Below are 24,971 nucleotides of genomic sequence, written 5' to 3'. Positions count from 1 at the left end.
AATAATGCAACATATTAGATTAAATTACAATTTCAGAAATGCTTTTTTTAATGTAACGCAATTAAGGGACTAGCGAGCATTGACGAATTGTGTTTGCCAGTTTAACTGTGTAGCCCTCGCTCTCCGTCTCCCTCGAGTTTCATTTGCGTCCATTTTTGACCCACACTGTAGCACCGCACCGGCTCGTTTTTATAACCAAATCGCGAATATTCACGCTTGAACGAATGCCGCTTTAAAAGTTATACATTTTTGGTTCGAACTGTGGAGAGGAGGAGGGTCATTCGGGAAACACCCGGAAAAGTTTCGCGGTTACGCCGGAATTCTCGGAATAATCGACGGCAAAACTTTTAAGGGGCGCTAATTACTGACGTCGGGTGTCTTATGAAAATTTACAAAATTTCATATAAATCACCTTCTTCGTCGCTCCCTATCATTGAGTATCTTTCGTAGCCGCTGAGGTTTCTGTGCGCTCCGAGGCCGAAGTCGTCCTTTGTCCATTGTAAAACGCCAGATTTTCCTATTACCCGACACGGCAACGTTACCCTCGAACCGACAATAGCCGTCTGTAATAATGACAATATAAATGATTAATTAATATATTTTAAGCACTGGATTCGTAAGTCGATGGTCTTATATGATACATCTTCAGTTGTGTCAATCTTTTCAATTGAAAACTTTTTAGTTTAGAAATATAATTTATATATAGAAAACTTTTGTGTAAATTTTGTATAATATAATATTAAAATGACACTCTATAGCACATTATAAATTATCTAATATAGTTGAACAGTATAAACTTAGTTAAAATTAAGCAATAAAGTTAAAAATGCATATATTATACAATACTAAAGTTACAAACATTTTGACATTTTGTCTGGCATGGTAGATATTGTGCTAATTGTATTTCTATAAAATTTCATATCTAACAGCAAAAATAATATGTGTTTATGTAGTGTCGAATCAAAACATTTAAATTTATTATCACAGTTTAAAATACCAGTAGCAAATTTAAATTATTATACATAAAAAAACAGCGTAATTATATAAAAACTATGATTCGTATTTTCAAAGTATACTGTAGATTTAATTAAAATTAAAATTATTTTTTTATTACTAGATTCTATAGTATATAACTAGATTATATAATATATGTTTATTGTGAAATGTTTTTGAATTAAAATTATGGAAAATTAAACTAAAACTAACTTACTAAAAAAATTGTTGAAAAGTTGATTTTTTATTTTATTTTAAAAAAGTTATACATATTTAATATTAAATTTCATTCATAAGATTGTTAGGTGAAATATATAATTTATACAAGAAGCTTTATTAGTTTAATTTATATTTAAAATATAAATACATCGATACCTTTTTCAAGGAAAATATCACAAAAGCCATCTTTGAACGTTTAAAAGTACCCAGAGACGTTCTTTGTCAATATTCAAAGAATTATGCTCGCAAGCATACATACATCGAACGAGCAAGTAAAAACGCTCTTTGATAAAAAATATTCATGCTTTATATGTATATATATATATATTTGTATATTTACCTGGTCCTGGGGCTCCATCGCGAATTTCTGCTCTATTAATCCGCCGCCATATTGATTTTGCGCCATTACACAGCTACCGCCCAACAGGTGACACAAAATGGCCGTCGTCATCAAAAAGTGCACTAAACTATTCACGTTTGAACTTCCTATTCGAAGCAACAAGAACAGGCTTCGTTCTTTCTTTCTGGAAACTATTGAATCAGTCCTAACGTTTGATATGTGTTTTTCACTTTTACAGACGCCTTCGGCGTCCATTTCCGCTTCCCGCGTGACCAAATCCGCCATCTTGGATTCTTGGCAGCTTCCGGCGGACATCATCATCGTGAGCCACTAACACCTTTTAACATTATCGTCTTAGCAATGATCAATATCATTTACTTAATAATTGAAACACTATAATTGCACTAATTTCACTTATTCATCTGAAAAAAAAAGATTTATTTTATTGTGTATTTATTTAATTAGATATTTTAAGTTAAAATAAGATATTTATTATGTAATTCATAATTGTATATACCGACATAAAGATAGAAAGAGAAGAAAGAAGATGCAAATCATTATAAGCTTTAAGTACGATTAAATGCAAATCTTGATATGAAGGAATTGGGAATTCAATAAGTAAATTACATATTCTTTCTTTTATCCTGTACTGAGAAAAAATAATTATTTTATTATTAATATTTAATAGAAACATGACCGAAATTAAAAACTGAGTCAACACAATCAATAACTACTAAGTAAGGAGTGAGGCACCAGACTTAGTTAATATTTAAATATCTATATATACACATGAAAAAAATATTTAAGTTTAGTAAATATTTTTTGCTTTTTTTATTACACATTTATAATCATTGCAAAGAACTTTTGTATTTAAATTATTATATATACATTACATATTGGCGCATAAATAATGCATAAATTAATTTCTTAAAATATGTTCAAAAGCATATATTTATTTCTTATGTACATACATATATACTGCAATAATATTAAAATAAAAAATAGCATAATTACATTGTCGTTCGTAGTTCGTCGCAGTTCAGCTTTCCTTTGCTCGTTTCCTCGCGTTGAAAGCTACACTGAAACAAGAAAACGCAAAAAGGTATATAAATATGACGTTAAAACGACAAAGTCAAATAGAAGACTCAAGAACTAAACACAAAAGGATTTCCTACGGCTTTAGACACGTTTCCAGACGAACTGAAATAGCTTTTAATGTTTTGTAACAGCATTAGAATTCCTCTTTCAGATGTCTGAGACGACAGAGAATGTATGCAAAAAAATACCGCAGCACTATTTTATATTATATTTTTTGCGAGAAAAACTTATTAAAGCATAGTGCGAAATGAAATGAAATATTTCACAATGTGGCGAAATCCCCAGATTATACGGAATATAGAAATAGACGATCAAAGCTTGAGAATATTGCAGAGAATTTTTATTATTTAAGAAAAATGTTATTATATTAGAAACGCAAAGTTCGATATGTTTTTAGGCAGTGCGTAGGAAAATGTGAAAATGTATTTTTACATACCACGTTTCGTATAAATAGAGTTTCGGCAGAACGTAAAAATTTTAGATTGTAAATAATGGTGTAGTATGCCAAAATATTTTCAATCCACTATAGTTTAATATATTATTTAAATAAGTAATAGATTTAACATTACCTTACTTGTTTCGTCGAGCAATTTTTAATTTAATAAAAATCATTGAAAATTATATAATTGATTTTTATTATTGAGTATATAGTACTCTAATTATTTATGTTAAAAATAATTATAGTTAATTATTTTTTATTTATTTATTAAATTGTTTTTAAATGCTCTCAGCCTGCGACGCACCAGTGGCGAGTGCGTCGAGACACTGATGACTTTTCTTCAATTCAGCGGGCAAAATTGTTAGCTTCAGACATCGCCAACCAATTGACACGTTAATTTGTATCATTTTATTTAAATATTTTTCGTACTATGTAGAAGAAAAAATCGTTATAAATCATTAAGTGCGCAATCTAGGAAGTGCGCTTACCGGTGATTAATGATGCGATAAAATATCGAAGAATAAAGGTGGCTGTGTGTGTGAAAAAAATAATGGAAAGAATAGAACAATGGATACCGTTGCGAGAGCTTGGATTAAAAAAATATAATATATAATGTAGATATTTTTTCGAGACTGAAAAACGATTTGTTTTGTGAGGGGGATTACTATGTGTGCCACGAAGATAAATTTTTTTTTGATGTATTAGATTTAATATATGAAGTAACTTTAACAATACATAATGACTTAAAAATAATATATTTAAGATTTTCACTTACAATATATTAATAGAAAATTATAGTTTACATTTCAAAAAAAAATATTAAATTTAGGAACTGACTTTTAAAGCCCATATAAATTTAATCGAAAGCAAATTTTAATGTTTATCTAAATAATTGACCTAATCCATATAAAAGCAATAAAATAAAAATGTTTTTTAATTTGTATCTTGTATGAAAGATCAGAATTAGCGATTATTTTAATTATAATTCTGATCAATCATTACAGGTTTTCCTAGACTATTATAATCTTATGAAAAATAATAAAATAAAATCAAGCTAAAAGAGTATCATTAAAAAAGTTTAAGTAAAAAATCTTTAATGGCATATTAATGGGTCTTTTACTTTAAAAAGCTTTAATTTTTAATATACATTTCTTATGTCATACGAACAAATATGTCACAAAAACAATCGCTCGATGTAATAAGTAGACTTAAGATAAAAATTATTATTATCCAAAATCCAGAATAAAGAAATATATTTTTTGTTTTTATAGTCATATATTTTCTATGATATGTCCGATTTTAACTACAAAGACAAGAAATTATTATTATACAGATATCAGTCCTCAAGTACTATTATTAAAAAATGTTAAATGATATGATAAAGATAAAAACATAAATTTACAAATACAATATCTATACAATAAAACAAAAAATACATTTGTCTGTCTGTCACGATCATTCCTCTAAAACAATGAGTAGTAGCGACGTGACATTTGTATACGTAGATGGCATTTTTAGTAAACTGTGCTATTTTTAACTTTATTTATTTGAGTTATAAGTAAAAATAAAGCTGAACAGTGACGTTCCGATTACGTGCTACTGCAATACGCGAAGACAAGAAACTAAAAATATTGTACAGGTTATAACAGGTAAAATAAAATTAATTACAATAAATAAAAATTAAGTTTGGTTTGAAACTCTGGAGCAAAAAAGCTTCATAGTTTTAAACCAAACATAGCTCAAGATTTTGCAAATTTATTTAAGTGAATTCGAAGTCTCGTTCTTATGATAATAATTAAAATATTTTGCCTTCTATTGTTAAAATGTTTTATATTTGACGACAGGTAACGGCATTAATATATTTTTTAATTAATGAAAACATATTAGACAAAGCTAACGATATTATTTTAAGGGCATGTCCCATTCTTAAATGTTTATTATCACAATATGATTATTGAAAATGAAATTTTTAATATTTTACCGAATTCTTTCAGATGTTTATGATATATAATTTTTTTATTATTATTTTTTAAGACCATCTTTCTTATATAAAAAAAACATAAGCGAACACACAAAGTCAAATGTTAATACATATTTATGGCAAGACATGTTTACTATGATATATTTGACTTTCATATAAAAGTGCAGTAAGCCTGAACTTGTTGGACTTAATACATGAGAAACGCGAGTTTATTTGAAAGAGCGCAATAAAGTGAGTGTAGATATTATAAAAACTTATAGATTTCGTTACTGTGTTGATGTTTTTATATATTCAGCAGTGCATTCATAAAAAAAAATATGCTTTTTAGTCTTTTTATGTATGCGTTTTAAAACAATTTTAACGTTTGTATCTCTTGCGTTTTAAAACAATTCAAAACATTAGTTCAGATCATAAAATTATTAAGTAAATAATTTAAAACGCTGGTAGATGAAGCTATATTAACTTTCAGAAGTGATTAAGCCACAAAAAACACATTTGTATGCATATGGACTGTTCAATAACAGAAGCTCTAATCTAACATATAAGTTTACAATCTAAAGTAAGCCCGTTGAAATTGCATCGATCGATCTGTGCTGATGCACTTAAGTTTAACTCGCACACTCTATATTTTTAACGCCGCAAACTCAACAACCGACCCAATTTTCCGGGCGCGGAAGAGTTTTCCCATCGAGCCGCCGTCACGTGTCCAAGTTGGTTAACTGTGGCTTTTAACCGGCAGCCACTCGGCGGCGGTTAAAGTTACCGCATACGTAATAATAAAGCGAACCGGGCTATTCAGTCACGCCATTCACGCAATCGAATTTTCGCCCCCTAACTAATGCCCACCCCTGAAAGAAAAAAAACACGGTGCACACGAAGACCCGAAAACCGATTTATGACTGCAATTAAACAGGGAAGTGAGACAGCGAGCGACGAATTTATAGCCAGAATCATACCTTAGACCCGTGACTTTAATGAAAACTCGCATAGGCAAAGGTGATAACGTAAAGGGATCCTCGAGCTGGAGACTATATTAATTGAGTGCGAGCTCGGACGTAAATTACGTTATTTAACGTAGACTTAATTCACGTTAATTGAACTGCGCGCTAATGTGTCGGGAATTGTGACGAAATTTATTAAGGTGAGCAAGACAATTCATATATATTGTGAGTCTAAAAGCAGCAACACGTATTAACAAAGCAATATATATTTTTAAAAGCCTTTATGTTTCAGTTCTTATAAAATATTTTTTTCATCAATTTTCGTATTCCAAATATAGCTAGCTAAAAATTATGCGATAAGCAATAATATTTAAAAAAAAAAACACGTAACTTATATCGGTAAAAATGTAATATAATATTTTTGATCAATGACAATTTTCATTTAGGCTTGCAATATTTTTAGGACATTTAAATATATACAAAATATTTTAAAATCCTGAAAATATTGAAAATAAAATATATAATATATAATATTTTCAATCGAAGCTTAATAATTGCATAACATTGTCGTACTCAAAGATGATGTGGTGATATTAATATCAGACATCATATTAACTAACTTAAAAATTTTATTTATTAATATTTTTCTGGACTGAATAATCAAGTAAATTCAGTTAATGAAAGTGACAAAATCATGTTTATAAATGTATATATTTTATTTGTTTGATTTCGATATAACTTTTTTTAGACACTATTTGATTTTAAATTTTCTAAAAAATACTTAAGTAAGTAATAAATATATGGTTTTAAAAATCAGAAACGTTATTGTCATTAATTGGTTAAAATTTTGATACATGTTTATTGATGCCGTATCTATATTATTTTAATTGGAATACAGAAGAATTATATGCATAGTTGAATTGCAAATTTGAATAAGAATATATTTCGTTAGAGAAAATTGCTTTTCTTATTTTTCATTGTTACACCAAAAGTGTGATAGAATTCGTATTTACATAGAAAAATTTTCTTATTCAGTTGTGTAAAAAGATTTGGACGCTTTTGTTTCGAATCTTGGCATGGATTCGGCAAAGTGGGTAAACTTTGAGATCGTATAACTTGTTCAAATAAAGTTTATTCTATAGCAATAGAAATATGAAAAAATATATAACATTAGAATTATAAATATCTCATTGGCAGTGATTTATTATATTTGTTCAGATTTGACAGTTGAGAATACAAAAAATGAATGTGACTATTTAATGTAAGCTTTTATGTCTTTTTATATTAAAATAAAAAGCAATTAAAAGAAAAAATTGTACTTTATTGAATAAAGTAGTTTTCATGAATATTATATTCTTAGTTATTTAAAAAAAATAATGTTCTTAACTTATTTGTATTTATTGCTGAATATAAATCAAACAATACGTGGAAATTAATTAAAAAAATATTTTTAATGTAAAATTATACATATTTTTAAAATCTAATAAATACATAATTAATTTGGCTCGCAGATCGTCAGTTTTGCAGCAAGCTTCCGAGACCATTGCGGATGAAGTAGATCCAGAAATAGAGCATCGGGAACGCCGAGAACCACATGTACAGACATTGAAACTTTCTCTCGGGCACGTGATTCACGACCAAATTTTCATTCGAAACGTGAGCGAATAAAAAAATAAATGTGAGGGGAGCAAAATAAATAAAAAAAAGCAAAAGAAAGAGAAGGCGTCGAAAGAAGGCTCATTGTTGCATTCCGCACAGAACGTCCCAGCGGATGCAGAAAGAGTGAATACCATTCGCAATATTTCATGTGGCACGTGGTGAATCATTTTTAGGTACTTCAGTTCTTTACCAATAAAAATAATAATATATAAGCAGATCAATCATGTCTATTGAGCAATAGGTTGTGGATTCAAATATATTTTTTTAAAGTATATTTATATTTATTTTAATATTTTCAGACTTTATTAGCTTTCCTATATGTACTAGACGAATGTTGGGACTGCTTGGAGTGCTATGGTTTACGATTCAATGTTGATAAATAAATGCTATAAAATAATCACATTGTAATACTCATATTGAAAAATATTTGCTCTCTATAAGGAAATCGCTGACGCTTTCGCGAAGTATTTTTACTCCGTCTACGACAAATCACCTTCAGTTCCCAATTGTAATGGAGACAATTTGACTTTACGATTTATTAAAGGTGGTCATCCGTTCAAGCCATAAATGAAATATGGATTTGGAAACCGATACATGAAGTATGGATTGAAAAAACTCAAATCGCGTAGTTTCACAGTTCCAGACTTTATTCCTAATTCTATATTGAAGGACTGTCGTCAGGCTCTGATTCAGGAAGATATACGAAAGTCACCCTGATACGAAAATAATAAATCGTGTATAGAAAACTTTAGACTGGTCCTCGCAAATACAAAATCACTAGTGACAGGCGTTAGTGTGGCAAAAACATGGTTTTCGTCCGAGTCGTTTTACGGTCACAGATATCTTATGCCTTTTTAAGGCTTTCAATTCTAAAAACAGGTCGAAATTTTCTATATCAACTTTTAAAACGCATTAGACAAAGATTCTTTTTTGAATGTTGAGCAACTTGGATTTTTTGAATGGTCCTGAGTTACTCGAAGGGTTTTTTATTCGATACTTGCAGCTCAGAATCTCTCTTAAAAATATTATTAATGATATTAAATGCTGTTACAAGCTGCAGTTATTCTTCTATTAAAAAAAAAATTTCCCTCAAAAATAAGGAAACTATTATTGATGCCAGGACCATCTTGGCGAAATATAGAGATAACTAAAAAAAGAAAAAACGCGGACTAAAACATGTAAATAAACTTTTTCTTTTAAACATATTATCGCGTAAGAAAATAAACAATTTTATAATATAAACAGTAACGTGCTAAATATCGTTTTCAACGATCGAATAATTGTGACGATACGACAAGCGATCGATTAAAAAATTTTCAGTATGCTACTATCCGCGGAGCAGTGAGGATAATAATATTCAATCTAAAGTGTTTTTAACATTAAAACCAGTGAAAAGTGGGAACAAAAAATCCTTCTGTGCGCGATGTAAATTCAGTATACTCAAAAAACGAGGAAACTCCTGATGATGCCAGGACTATCTTGGCGAAATATAGACTAACTCAAAAAAGTATATATTTTTTTTATATAAACTTTGGAAGACTTACTATCGCGATCTTATTCAGTAATAAGTAGCTAACGATTTTATCTATCTTTATTTATCTTCGGAGTTGTACAGCTCCCAAGTTATATTTGAAGAAGCCGTAAAACTAACTTTTCATTCAAGGAAAGCCTATTTTTTTTCTATTATTAGATTTATATACATTTAAAAATATATTTTTTTCCATAGAAGAAATATAAATAATATTTTATCAAAAAGAAAGCTCATTGTTGCATTCATATACACTGCGTCCCAGCGGATGCAGCAAAAGTGAGCTCCGTTCGGCAATATTTCACGTAGCGGGAAACAGGGACGAAGAATTCTCATTTTCTCGTATGAAATATGTATAGGCGGGGAAAGTGGATTTGTATTCCGAAAAGGGCATGAAGGGCGTCGAAAACTATTGAATGGCTCGATCCGAGCTAACATCAGTCTTCGCGAGTGCTAGTAGTAATATGCGAATTTTACTTTCGTGTGCCGAGCTGCGCTTATCGCCAGATTTGGATTTGATCGGATAATAAAATGCGGATTTATTTGAACATATTACTTTTATAGATACTGTGTATATGAGTATATTTATTAATTTTAAAGCTATAATGTTAAGTAAATAGAAAGACTGTAGACGTTCTGAGAAATTTGCCGTTCCTAATTAAATTTAGCACTACCTACAATTTCCAAGTAATTCATCCAAAGTGATATAAATTTCTTAAAATAAATTTATGCGAAACTATGTATTAACTAATAAACACAATAGTATAAAGTTTCATAGAACATTTAAGAATCGAAGCAAATAAAAATAACCCGCTTGAATATTAATATTATTAACAGTACTAGAATTTCTAACTTAAAATATGAATTATCATTCCAAAATAATCAGTTTTGAATATGAATTATTTAAAATGAAATTCATCATCAGTATACAAGGAACTATTATATAGTAGTTCATAGTCAAATTAATTCAAAATCAATATTCAAAATTATTTTGTATCACACAACGATAACGATTTAATTTCCTTCCATTTCTACAACTTAATTTTAGTTACCCTTTTCGATTTATTTGTCGTAAGGCTCAAATTCCATTAAATGTGGTGCATTTAAAATTAGCCCACAAAGAGTATTCGCATTTACTTTTAACCTTTTGTACTCGTTTGGTGCGCTCTATTCTTTTTCATTGTCTGCATATTCTTTACTGTTACACATTTAAATTTATAATGGAGCAGACGTCGCCGGGCTACTTTTAAATGTGCCACACATCGTTGCTTTATGTTTTATAAATAATTCAAGGAGAAAACCTATATATAATTTTATATACATATATACATACTTCATTGGGTATCAAGTGTTTTCGAAACTTTGCATGGCAAAATCCAGGGCTTTATATAAAGTTGAAAACATTGTACAATATTACGGTTCATATAATATATTCTTCAAAAGACTGGATTATTATAATGTATATGTATATGTATAAATAAAAAAATCATTAAAACCGTCTCTATTATATACGTATATTATAAAAAACAAATAAGGGTAATAAATTCTTTTAAGCACGCCCCATTTAAAAAACGATTTCCCTTTTAAAAATGAATTTATCAAAGAATTTGAAGAAAAAACGTATTAAAACCGAGGGTATCTGCCATTGACGTCTGGAAGGCCCCTTCACTTTGGGGGCTTCGTTCGACAGCGAAACAAAATTTCCCCTATAGATTATTTTAAGCTTTTGTGACTAAACGTCGCGCCATCTTCAAACGAATTCCTGCCCTGTTCCGTCCCAGAACGCAATCAATCCAATTTTAGCGATCCATTTAATCAGATGTCTGTCTGTCAACTCTGTCTGTGAAAAGTTTCATTTTTCTTGAAATTTCAATTTTTGATAATTGCAGGAAAGATTTGATCGCAATTTACAGAGTGACTTGGTTATACCGCAACAAAGTATAACTGTACTTTTATTTTATTATTAAAAGTATATTTACAGTATCAATGTTAAAATTTTATAGAATACACTACTAACAGAAACTTGATTCTAGTTAATCTCTTTTTCCCATGGTCCCAAATCGATGCTTTGTTGTGTCTAAGGGGAATAAATCAAGATTAAATAACACAGGTGATTATTTGAGCCTTTCTAGAAGCGCGAATACGCTCATGCCTTCTGGTAAACGTGGGAGTCCCAGTGGTCTAATTATTGCGGAAACCAGGTTAATAAGCCGAGCAAATGTTCAAAATTCACGTTACACAGCAAAAATACGATAATAACAGCGCTTTGATCCCGTGGTTTAAATTTGTGTGACACTAAAAATGCACGATTATGGTACGAATTTTGAATATGTCAGATATGGCATCTTATTTCTGTGGAGATAATCTAAAAATAATATATTATACTTGAATAACAATATTGAGTCATAGACTATACAAGAGGAAAAAAATATGCATTACGGAAAATTAAAAATATGTCTCATCTTTAAATGTTTAGAGGTTGTGAAAATAAATTTTAAAATATTTGACTAGTGAGAAGATTACTTTATAGAGTGAAATCTTCGATATGATATATATTACTTCTTTAATCAGAATCCACTAACAATTTGTCATCAAAGAAAATATTTCAACGATACATTATTAAATAGTATTAATTATATGCTGCAGGGAAATAATAAAATAACTTATAATATTAAAATTAGTACGAGAAAGCTTCCTAAAACATCTACATACATATAATGATGCTATATGTTTTTTTAGATTTAAATAAATGCAGATGTAGCGAGTTTTTAATGTGTTTGTCACCGGTGCTTCCTATGGCACAGTCTAGATCATCCATAAAGTATATCTAGTTAGTTGCACATAGATAAATGTATAGTATTACACAAATAGGGTATAAAAATGTTTTTTATATTTATTGCAATAGCAAAACTAACTGATAAAAAATCTTATGTAATGCATGAGATATGTTATCTGCAAGAATTCACTAGTAAGCATTGACTCACTGATCTGACTTGAATGCTCAAAGGTTTGTTTTGAAAAAGATACTATAAATTTAAAAATAAATCATTTTTATATGTATATATATCTAAGTGTATGTATGTACAAACACATATATAGTAAGCTAATAAAGAAATATATTTGGCTAATATTAAAATCATAAATCTGAGTGTTTATTATAGTGATTTTTACAATGTATATTAAAAACTGTGTAATCTAAGGTTAGTCTTAAGTATAAACTTATAATTATCACCGAGTAACACTAGTAGCTTTATATATTTTTGTATCACTAGAAAGTTTTTCAAGATAAGGTTTTGCCGGACACCGGTGGTCACCGTGGCGCAGTGCCAAATTTATAAGGTGGTCACCGGTGCATACTAGTATAACCAAGTATCGAAAATTGGAAACACAATTTTAAAAATTGGCACGTAGTGTAAGTAAAACGTCGAATTATGTGATCTATATATATATATATATATGTATATATATTTAACTTTTTTGAACATAAGGTATATGCTGTAAATAAATTAAAAGGTAGATGATAAATATTTAGGGGCAATAACAAATTTTATTCGAATCGCTCTAAAAAAGTGTCTCATCAGCTGTAAAACTTATTGGTTTGTAATAAAATTGGTCAATAAAGTTGACCCACCTCATCAAGTAATGGTGTTTAGTAATTTGGTTCGCTCGAATAAAACCAACCATTTTATTTATAACTTTTTGGTCATCATCCCTACCGGAAGCTGCGCCAGACTGTCTTCGAGTGGCTTCATCCTGGATGACTGAAAGTTCAAAAATAAATTTTGTGCAAGCTCTGATTCGACTCGCACTAAACGGGACCGAAAGACGAGGGAATGATAAAAATACAGAAGAAAAAATAACAACGTGTAAGGAGGAGATAGGTCGACTGTAAAAAGTGTCCGAAACCTAATCTGAGCCGAGTGAAAGTAAAGAAAATTGCGGAAACAACAATGAGCGAAATGCTTTGACTTCTTATTGTGTCAAGGGGGGTCGAGGCAGATCTTTTCTTTAAAATATATATATATCCTACCCCCATTGTTGCCGCAAGGAAAACGGGGTGAATAGATCTGAAGATTTTCATACTTTCCGACGGCAATTCGCGAGACGTCGCTCCTCGTATAAATAAAATCCCCGCACAACCACAATGGGATCTATATATTGTGATCTAACGCATACGGATAATAACAAACAAAACGCGTCAAGATAAATTTTACGAAACCTTGCCTTCTTCACCGTTAAATAAGTTATACGATTTCACCCTTTTCGAAGCAGACTTTGCCTTTTAGGCGCGCCTATTGAATTACCCCCGAAAATCGCTAAGGGTTCGTTAGATACTGCATTGAAGAAACTCCCCCAAGAGGCATGTTTTACAAGGCGTCCATTGTTTAATTACGGCTCAATTAAAAACTCGAGACAATTTAATCTGTTATATCGACACCGAGTTTTAATTATGGCGATCGCTTATCGTGTTGTTTTTGGCTTGTTCAATTTATTATATCTGGAAATTATGACGTCGAGTCGGTAATGGGTTAAGTGCGGCAAAATAAACTGTGTTATAGGACATTTTAATGACTCATAGTAGCAACTCTTCGCAAGCGTTAAATTAAATATGCACATAAACTGCGAGAGTAATGTAATTAAAATAAGGGTTAAACGCTGGACGCTGTGTTAAGGAGTCGAAATTAATTTTTAATTTATTATAGAGCCAATGAAAAAAATGTAAATTGAGTCGAATGCATGCATTTTCATTCAAGTATTACTTATAATATAATGTGGTTTAAATAATCCACGGCTCAAAAAAATTGTATATAAATAGTTAAATATCAAGGAAATCTATTTGCAAATTATTAAAAAAAATATATTTGTATACATCGGTCAACATTTGGGAAAGCATGTTTATTATTTGATAGCCATATTTATGAAAAGTATTATAAATCAAATATCCCAATAATATAAGATATAGTGGAGCAATATGATATCATAAAAAATAATAGTACTTTATATTTTTTTTTCGATTAGCTAAAATAATTTTCTTTTATGCATATTTTTTAATTTATTAAAAAATAATAAATCTTGTGTTCTATGTTTTTATTTGTGAATTATCTCCCAAAACTATGTGTATATTAAAATATGTTTATTATTGAGTATAGAATCTTAAAATGGATGAGCACCATCCCACGTATTTTTTCAGCTCTTCGTAGCTACCGCCGAAGACATCCTTGTGTTTGGCAACCTCGTTGGAAAGCTGAATGGCTTATGCAAGAAAAGCATTCGCAATTGCTGACGTTATATATATCGAAACTTAAATTCTTTTTAGCAACAAAGAGTACTTTATTTCACTTGAATTTCAGGCAATAGAGAATATTCGAAAACACTACGAGCTAACGTATCATACAGAATGTGAAGCGCCAATAAATTATTAAAGTGATATGCGCTCCGCGTAAGGAAGTCGAGCATCCTCGACGCCTTATCGCAATTTTTTATTTAAAAATAGAAAAGATTATAAAGCTGATGGAATTAAAAGTAAAATATATTTGTCAATCAATCAATTATTTATGTTCAGAATTTTCACTGTATGGAATTTTCGTGTGGGCCATAATCTGCTCACCTTTACAAACAACTCATATACAAATATTGATAGCTGCATTGTCATTAAAAACGTAGCTGACAAATACATTGTTTGCAGACTTAAATCAGCATCGCTGCATTGCACTTAGATTGTACACCATTCATTTTTTATTTTATGATTCTGAATGTAAACCGGCGTTTTAAGTACTAGCGAAAAGTATGATACTAAAGGAGAAAGGATCAGCGATGTATCTTCTTACCGAAAGCAATAAACATAAAAAAGGGATTAAGGGTTAAACAAATGACAGAAAAATACTGACTCCGAGCAGCAGGTACTTATGATTTCCGTACTGAAATCAAAGACTCAAGTGTCTGATTAAAAGGTAGATAGTCTAACTCGCAGTTCTTCAGCCTGGGTTTTTTTTTGATTTGAAGGCACATGAGAAAGAAGCCGCTACCATTTCGTCACCTTGTATCTTCAAGAGTAAATAAGTATGGAGTTACAACGTAGTAAAAACAAATTGCTCGTTATATTGCAGTAAACAAAGATTATAAAATAGCCAGCTTATTAAAAATATCTGATATAATTCACATAATCAGAATTAAAATATCATCAGTATCTATCTATGCATATGTCGATTTAACACACATAAAGCCTTATTAAAAACACATTCGAATACATAATCCATGCGTCGGAGAATGCCATTTTAATAATTAATATACAAGCGCGTTTCGTAGCAAAAAATAAAATAAAGGAATCCATACATAATCCAAAGGTCATCTCGTCCACCGCACGAAGTGACACGATTCGCGAAAGACAAAGGGAAGAACAAGAACGAGGTGGGCACGCCATTTTTTATGGACGCTCCGAATTCCCGACGGGGTCGTTCCTCAAGCAAAAGGAAATATTGTTTGCTAAAGTCTCCATAGTCTATTGGGCCCCGAGGGGCTCGTAAACCACCGGCTCGCCACCTCGCCAAGCCGCGGGGCTAATGGCTGCACTGTGCTCGTGAGGGGCGTGCGGAAAGTTTCGTCCGACACTATCGATTGTGACGGCCTCGGTGCTTACTTCCAAACACTTAATGCCTTTGGATGCCTCTGCTTCGTTGGCTGCAAGGGTGAAATTTTAAACCGACTCACACGAGCCCTCGTGCGCCTATTTCCGGAAGGAAGACTCCCCAGAAATGTTTCGGAGGGTGATGAAATTTGTTGGTACGAAAATAGTTCCGTTCCAATCAAAATTAATGGAATAATAATAATTTTTGATCCGATCCATTGCTTTTTGAAAGTTGCTTTGCAATATTTTTAATGCTTTGCAGCACTAGTATTTTTAAATTTAAATTTTGGCAAGGAGATCAGAATTAGTGATTATTATACAATTATAATTTAGACCAATTATTACATATTGGAACTTTCTAGATTTTCCTAATCTTACGGATGAATAATTAAAATAAAATAAAGCTATATCATATATAGTGAATTAGCTGTAATAATTGTTTAAAACTAATAAAATATTTGTGACTAATTTAAAGGCTGATTTCAGTGTTAATAGAATATTGTTTTAACATATTTTATTGAACAGAATAACATGGAGAATAATAATATAATATAATAATCAATTACTAACTTGTGTGTGTCGGTTGTGTTAACACAGTTATAATGTATTGGGCCAACACCTGTTGTGTTAAAATTTTTAGCATTTTTTTGGGGGACTTTTTCTCCCTTAAAATAATAGAACCAAACATTCGAGTAATATTTGTTTACAAAATGTTCCGCTGCGATTTTTTATGTCAATGTTACTTTTTTCATTCAAATGCAAATAAACAATACAGTAGAGTTTTAGTTAACATTTTTAAAATCGTTAATAATTTTATTTACTTTAGGAGAATATTTAAGTACTTGTAAGAAAAAGATATGAGGTATCAAGTTGAGTTAATATATTCTTTAAAACTAAGTGGATTGAAACAGTACGAATTAACCCTATTTTTCCGTTAAAGAATTTGATTATGAAGGTATTAAACTCATAGATGATTGAGGCAATGATTCTAACAGGTGAATTTTAAAGTGAAAATGCGTTTACACTTCTTTCTTTTTAGCAATATGCATTTCACTTGAAAGCACTTTAGTTCCTAATTCGCTTAATTGACTTGATAGATAAATACTTTTTTATTGATAATTTTATATTCGAAACAACGACATTTTATTTAATCAGACTTTAGAAAGGTTTAATGCATTTTCTGAAGGCCATTATTCTGCAGTGCATGCAGAATCAATATCAATTTCAGTTTATTAATAGGAAACTTGTCATTAAACATAGCATTTGCACAAATATTTAAATTTATTATTCATTAGTATTCCCCAAAAAATAAATATATTTTATAAATCAGACAAAAATCACTATTTGTCTATGAACATTTAATAAATAAATATAGACAATATAAACAAGTTTCCATAAAGGCTATTTTCAAAAGAAATCAATGAACGATGTTTTTACCGAAGGTATAAGAAATGTGCAATATTATTTTAATCCATTTTTTAAATCATCCATTGTAACATTACAGGCGTAGGCCCAATGCGTTACAATAGTGTAAATCTGTACCGACTGAAAAAGTCAAAGTGACAATAATTGTTACATAATGTTTTATGAATAAATTCAACGTAATTTCTGTTTCACAAAAAGTACTCGAAGACACTGTATCGTATGTTCAGCAATTAAAGTAATTATAACCAAGGAAGAAAACAGTAAAATTTCGTAGATTATATACATTAAAACACGGTAAATTTAAGATAAGCCAATGTGTAATATGTTTTATGAGAATTTAAATCGTTTGGTTTGTTATCTTAATTGTATTCATACGACGTGTTTTTTTATATATTTATATTAGCAAGCACGTTTATTTACATATAAATCGATCGAAGTATGTTGGTATCGTTATCATCTAATCAGAATTAAGCTATAAATCTGACTTTTGCCTTTAACAATATTCTAAAGTATATTTCGTGTTATAACGATTATATTTTATATAAAAATTATCTTAGTTATACATTTTTTTTGCTGCGTACAATATAACAATTTGAGAAAGCCTACATATTACCATTTAATATATAAAATACACGTATAAAGTAAAATACATACATATTGCTCGGTTAATATATACTACTCAGACATGTAATTAATTTATGAGGTATCTTGAAATTAATGAATGCCATTATTAAGTTGAATTGTATCATCGCGTATGATGAAGATAAACCTTAATTATTACTATATTATAATAATAAGGAATATATGAAACGATCTAATAAATTTTCTCTGCAGTGGTTCTAAAATCTACTTACCTATATTGTGATATTATAACGAAAACTCTTTTTTAGAAATTTAATATTCAAAGCGGTGTAATAAATAAAGCTCATATTTTAACTGTCAAATTTAATGTTGTTTCTAATGATATTATTATATTCGGTGACTTTGCGACTTTTTCGCGTAAAACGTACACCGTATTTGCTGCTTAGCGGCGATAAATCACACTGTGAAAAAACTGAAAGTTTAATACGACCGAAATCGTTTATTCCTAACGCAAATCGGACACAATAACGGTTAATGGTAACGAGTGCCAATTTATCTTCGTACTCCTTGGGCATCGGTGATTTATGAAAATGTCCTGCGATTTGGAAACTTTTGCCGCGAGTCTTCGTTTTGTTAAAGGAACTATGCTCAGTCGCAGTAAAACTCTTAGCGGAACTATTTAATAGTCTTCAGTTAAGCGAGGAAATATATATATGTGAAATTCGGGCTAACTTCAATAATATTTTCAACCCCAACGACGAAAATAAATCAGTCACAAATAGGCACTAACATAGGTGACGCCCTATAATTTTATACGTAAACCGTACCGAGAGTTTCAGTTAACCGCCAGTTTTATTACGTTTAAGTGGTTCACCTTAACTGTGACAATTTTCAAAATGGCTAAACCGCCTCCGTCGGGCGCGATGCTATCTAGAGAAAATTAAATGAAACTAGAGGTATAATATTATTTGATTTATATCATAGGTAAACCAACAAGTTCGTACTTATATTTTTTTGGATAAAGGTAAATACTTCCTAATCTATTAAAAAATCCTTAAATATAATTAAGTATTTTCTTATCCTTAATTTTATTAATTTTAATGTTAATCATTAAATACAAATTTATAAGTGTATATAATATTATATTCGGGATTTAGATGCTATGCACATCTATTCATCACTGGTGTTATGGGACATAAATAAAATCATTTTTTAGTATAATGTAAAAATAAATTTATTCTTTATTGTAAAGTTTATACTATTTTTATATTTATTATTCTCTTTTTGATTTAAATCAAGAATAAATTGCAAAAATATATTTGATAGTAATATACTACTGATTCAAAACTAAGAGGGCCTATTACAGCAAGAAAATAATATAAATTACTTGAAAAATAAAAAACTATAAAAACCTGTATTGTTGGTTTTTTGCTTAGCATTTAAATATAAAGAATAGTAGTGACTGTTTTGGCACCCCGACAAAGCCGCGCAGGACAATCCCGCGCCGACTAAGCCGCGCCGTCATAGCCGCGCAAAGTCAAAACAAAATTCATTTTATACCATGGTTTTTATTTATTAATAATTACAAATATATATATGAAAAGGGAGGCGTCTCGCTACCGCTCGCGCCGACTTTCACTGTAGAACCAAACAACCTAACCTTTTTTTAATGATATTGTATTGATTTATTTTCATTTCGGTATATTTTGTAACTGTCCAGCATCATCCAATCTATGACTAACTGTTCAAAAAGCAAATCACTAGTAATAGAGCTGTCCACAAAACAAAATAATTATAATTAAAAAAATCATTTTCTTTCATTTTATTCAATTTTATAATTTTGATTTGCGCGGCAATGTCGGCGCGGCTTTATCGTCGCGGCAATGTCGGGGTTGTATTGCGCGGGATTGTCTTGCGCGGCTATGTCGGGGCGGCTTAGTCGGCGCGGGATTGTCTGGCGCGGCTTTGTCTGGTCCCCGACTGTTTTTAATGAAAATCAGAAGGTTTTTGTTTTACGCAAAACGTATTTTAAAAGACTAAATTTTTCTCTTTTAGTTAATATTTTTAGACATACTTTTACAGATAAATTCTCATATTGGATTTAAGGCGATATTTTAAGTCATCTGAATAATCTCGTTATTTAATAATGACGGAACAAGTATATTCGAAATCTTTTAATATGTAATTTAGGCTATCGATGATGTTATTACTATTATTGAATGCTTCAAATAAAACCGCGATGAGCTATGTTTAGGCTAAAAAAGATTGTTGAGAACAAGACCAAGGCTCTAATCGATTGAATTCGAGATTGCATAAACAAAGTATTGTCTAATAACATCCGTTGATTAAATAGTCTCACTGACGGCAAGGATCAATTTTAATTCCTTTGTATTAATTTGAAGATATTATTTTTGTTCTATTTTGAGCAAATATAAAAAAATATTGTTTACGTTAATTTCAGTGAATATATATTAAAAAAAATGCAAATTTGCCCTACAGCTAAGTCCGGAATCGTAACGGATAGTAAAATCTTGAAAAATACCTAAAATATTTAAGTATTTATATACATATAAGACTAAACCTAGTACAACTGCGCTGTCATCCATTTATAATTAAAATCAACTGTGTACATTTTTCTTGTGTGCGTTTTCTTATTTACACAATTAATTTATATTTAATTTAAAAATTACAATATGTAATATAAGTAAAAACGGTTTTATACAAAAAAAATATATTTACGTAAGCAAAAGTGAACGGAAGAACGCATAGAATCATAACATCAGAAATATGGGTGAGAACTGTCGGAAAATGGAAAATATTTGCGTTTGTGCATATTTGAGCCTGTGCGAGTGTATGTCTTCACTTCCGGCAGGAAGTGGCAATATTTCAACTCAATTGCTCGAGTTGTCCGGATATTTCACAGACTTGAAAATGCTTCGCGCGATAGAAACCCTACAGCATCCAATCTAAGGCAGTGTTGTATTGGTAATTTCCGCAGTTTATTTCTTGGTATAAAACGTAATTTGAAAAGGGCACGAAAGCAGCAACATAGCAATACATATGTATTAGTTAAATATCGAACGGGTATCAGTGAAATAATTAATGTCTGTTTTGGCTAGTAGGTATTATATATTGTCGTATGTTTTGTTGTGTCGATGTGCGATAGAGTTCTAATAAAATATTCATTGACACTGAAGCATCGAATAGAATAAAAACTTTCGAAATACTAATGATGAATATTTATTTACTTTTTACTATGAAATTTAAAGTACATCAACCTAGTTTTCGAAAAAGAATTTAGTAATATACATATGTCTGTGTATTGATAAATTTTATTTTAATAAATAACTTTCTCATCATAGTGATGTAATAGATAATCCCAAAATGAATGTCGTTTTTTTAAATTGCAATTTTAAAAGTTAGATGTGTTTTGGCCGTTGATATTTGAGTAAGTTATTTTTATTAAATTTGTGTTGGTACACATCTGGACTCCACATTTCAATATTTAAATAAATATACCGTAAAACTTACAATGGCATATTTTTTACCAACTGCAGAATTTATACAAAATTGTTATATAACCGCAACTAAAGCTGCTAAATATATTTGTGAAGTCGTAGATGATTCATTAGATATTCTAAAATGGCAAAGATAGTGTAAAAAAATTACGATAACAAAGATAGACGATGATGTCAAAATCTAGTCCGATTTAATACATAGACACATTAGAAAGATTGGGAAGGCTCGGAGACAAGAGTATATGGATTTGACACGAATTGAGCGAAGAAAACAAGTCGGCGCATATCCGCATATCCCAAGAGATTCTGGATCTTGACTCTGGTCGCCTTTTCTCGATCATTTGATAACCGGAGATAATAAATGGATGTTTTACGACAACAATCATCGTAGATGACAGGGGGTTTTCAAAGGTCAAGTAGAAAAACATACATTGAACCCAGATTCACCGTATAAAATTGTATTTTGTGTGTAGGTGTATGGTGGGATTGAAAAAAGATTATGCATTATGAAACTCTTAAACCTGGCCAAACAATAACAGCAAATCTATATTGTGAAGTGAAAAAGGCCTGCATATGTCAACAGAAGTCGAATAGTTCTACAACATGATAATGCGCATCCCCGTGTGGTGAAATTGCTTCTCGATAAACTCAAGGAACTTGGCTGGTAGTTATTTTAGTTCCGTCTATTATAGTTCCGACTACCATTTATTTCGATCGATGCCACACTTCCTAGACAGAAAAAAAATTAAAAATGCAAACGATGCGAAAAGGGGCCAATCGGAATATTTTAAAACAAAGCATCCAAAATGTTATACTAATAATATGAAAAAAAACCTGGAGGTGAGAAAGGTTATATCTTTAGAACGAAATTATATTTTAAATTATTAAAATAATTATTGAACATTAAAAAGTGATTAAGGGATTATCTTGTAAAATATATATTATTTTATACTACTGTTATATAGTGTTTTTGTTATAGTTGATTTTATCATGTTTACGACTAATTGCGACGCGTGTCTTTATTTACACGTTACTTTAGTTATTACATGTTTTTTTTTGTTTTTAACAATTTAATTAACTAAAAAATATAGTTGCGCACATCAATATATTATATATGCTATAATTAATTGTAACAAAAAATACGTAGGTACTATAAATCAAATAATTAAAATCTGCGTATAATTACGTTATTATCTTATGTTGTAACCATAAAAAATCGACTATAAAAATTAACAGAAAATTATATTTTAATTATTAAAAATCCATTATATAACACAGACCTACAATGGAAATGTTATCTTGAATAAAAATAGTGATTTATATAGTATGTAATTTTTCAGGTACTGATTACTGGAAAAATAATGAATCGATCATTTATAGTTTATTCACTAAAATACCAATAATTTTGATATTTAGTAGAATAAAAAGTACAGTAAAATGATTTCTACGTATTATACATATGGTATATTAAATAATTATCTTAGATGTGTTAACATTTAAAAGAGAGTACAAATTAGAATCAAAAGCATTTGCTCCTAAAGTAGTTGCAACTAGCATAATTACAGCAATAAAACTAGTGAAAACTAGTTTAATCCAGTTCACTAGCCTGTTGGTTCCTGCCTGTTTCCCCATCCCTCATACATTCCCCCTTCCATCTCAGTGTCCCTTCGACTACCTACAGTGTATATCTACACTGTGTAGTACACGTGTCATAATGCTCCGAGTTTTGTGAAACTACTTTTTATTTACATAGTGTCACTTAAGAGTGTTTGTGCTTGTTTTTTAAAGCTTCCCAAGGATGTGTTATTTCAGCGAATTGTTTTTAGTATATTTGTGGCAATTTTATTACAATACAAAGAAACATTTAGTACATATTTTAGTTATATTAAAGATATTTTTAAATCTTTTATTGCTGCAGCCTCTCCACTACAAATTTTCATGGGCGGCCACTGTCGCGATTTTTGATATACTATGTTTAAAAGGGGTGATCCTTAGCAAGTTTACAAAAGGAAAAGCGGAAAAAAGTTTTGAGGGTAGAAGAAAAGTTGATATAAGGGCTTGTAATTTTTTGTGTCTCTCGGAAACTCCCTTAATGATCTCAGTTTTTATATTTGTGTATTTTTGGTATATATTAAGTGTCAACATTAAAACGTCATTTTTTATTCTTTACTTATAGTAACTAACGTGATAGAAAAAATATAGGTCATTTTTAGAATCAAAACTAAAAAATTGCATAAAAATCAGTTAACAAAACTAAAAATTAATTTTTGGCAGACCAGTGTTATTAATCCAAATATGTACAATATTTTATTATAATAAATCATAAAGATGCAATTAAATATGACTTGTTTAGAGATCATTATTTATATTTTTCATCGAGAATATATGATTAAGTTTTCATTACGGATGAATAATGCCATTGTTTAAGTCAATAAGATCTGCTATTATTGCGATACAATAAACAAAATAAGGAAATAATTTCAATATGAAATTTAAAAAATTACTGTTAGAGGTGTGTTAACCCTGTATATGAATAGCTTTTAAACATTTGAGAACAAAAGTTCGGAAACAAGTCTCTTTGAAGTTTATAAGCCATTAATTTTTATTATGATGCAATGATTATAAAGGAGACGCGCTAGGATTGTACATTTAACGTAAACGATTTACCTTTACACTTTTATAAAGCTTGATGGATCCGAAGTAACGATCTGATCTAGGCGTAAAGATCAATCGCCGAGAAAAAGGTTGAACGAAAATTTGTATCTTTGATTTCCTCAAATAGATTAGTTTTTGGAACAATGAAAGAACACTGCGCCGATTTAAAATTAAATTATCATCTAACATTCATAATAAGTATTAACCACGTATCAAAATGCATTTAAGATTGAAAGCGATATTAATATTTTAAATATTATTTTTATGGATACGACCTCAGCGGAGTTTTCACTTCGTAAAGATCTTTTATCAAACGCTAAGGCAAGAGCAATATTATCACAATTAAAACTTTGATAAATAAATTGACTTAAGATATTCGCGTTAAAAATAATAAAAAAACAACACTTGCTAATTTCTTTTTGGAAACTATAAAAAAATATTAAACTAACAATTTGTACTTAATTTTTATGTATTATTAATAATATAAATTTAATTGTAAACTTGTAAAAAAACAAAGTAAAATTGCTGGATTTAAAGAAAAACTTATTTGATGAAAATGCCGCCTGTATGTTTGCTGGGTAAAAATAATGGAGCAATGATGTTAAAAAATAGCATTAAATAAGTTTTGTACAATCGTCAATTTTTTATTTTGCAAGCTGTTATTCTAAGAATTTTAATAAAATTGTATATAACCCTATAATATTTATAACAATTTAAAATAGTGACTTTTGGCCTATTTGTAGATATTTACTAGTCTGTGTTTTTTTGTTTATAATATTATTATTTAAATTAAATAAATAATCTTGCAAAATATTTCTGCACCTAAATATGTAATAGATAGTCACAGAAAGTTGACTAAGAACTATTCGTAACATACAATTGAACGCGCATGCGCGTCGGCGACTCGACGTTGACGGTCCTCGACATAAATTTCGACATGTGTAAGGAAACGATAAGCGATCTTAGCC

The 24,971-nt window shown here is 29.9% G+C and overlaps 1 protein-coding gene across 7 annotated transcripts in view; it reads right to left on the bottom strand.

Moving 5' to 3' along the window:
- Nucleotides 1-24,971, bottom strand: part of rst (irregular chiasm C-roughest) — a 173,581-nt gene that overhangs the window by 40,287 nt on the left and 108,323 nt on the right. For 4 of the 7 annotated variants that reach the window (XM_088184371.1, XM_088184372.1, XM_088184368.1 and 1 more), the window contains 3 exons: nt 2,567-2,631; nt 1,553-1,974; nt 413-563 (listed from right to left, as the gene is read on the bottom strand). In XM_088184371.1, the coding sequence (XP_088040497.1) occupies nt 413-563; nt 1,553-1,873 (472 nt within the window). In that variant the 5' untranslated portion in view covers nt 1,874-1,974; nt 2,567-2,631. Of the gene's footprint in view, nt 1-412; nt 564-1,552; nt 1,975-2,566; nt 2,632-3,219; nt 3,361-24,971 lie in introns of those variants that run through there. The other 3 variants (XM_088184365.1, XM_088184370.1, XM_088184369.1) reach the window with 2 other exon arrangements.

Source organism: Plectrocnemia conspersa, unplaced genomic scaffold (assembly GCF_051122295.1).
Source record: "Plectrocnemia conspersa isolate PC_06_02 unplaced genomic scaffold, ASM5112229v1 ptg000004l, whole genome shotgun sequence".
NCBI lineage: Eukaryota > Metazoa > Arthropoda > Insecta > Trichoptera > Polycentropodidae > Plectrocnemia > Plectrocnemia conspersa.
The sequence above is the reverse complement of the archived record's forward strand: the minus strand, read 5'-3'. Positions and strand labels throughout refer to the sequence as shown.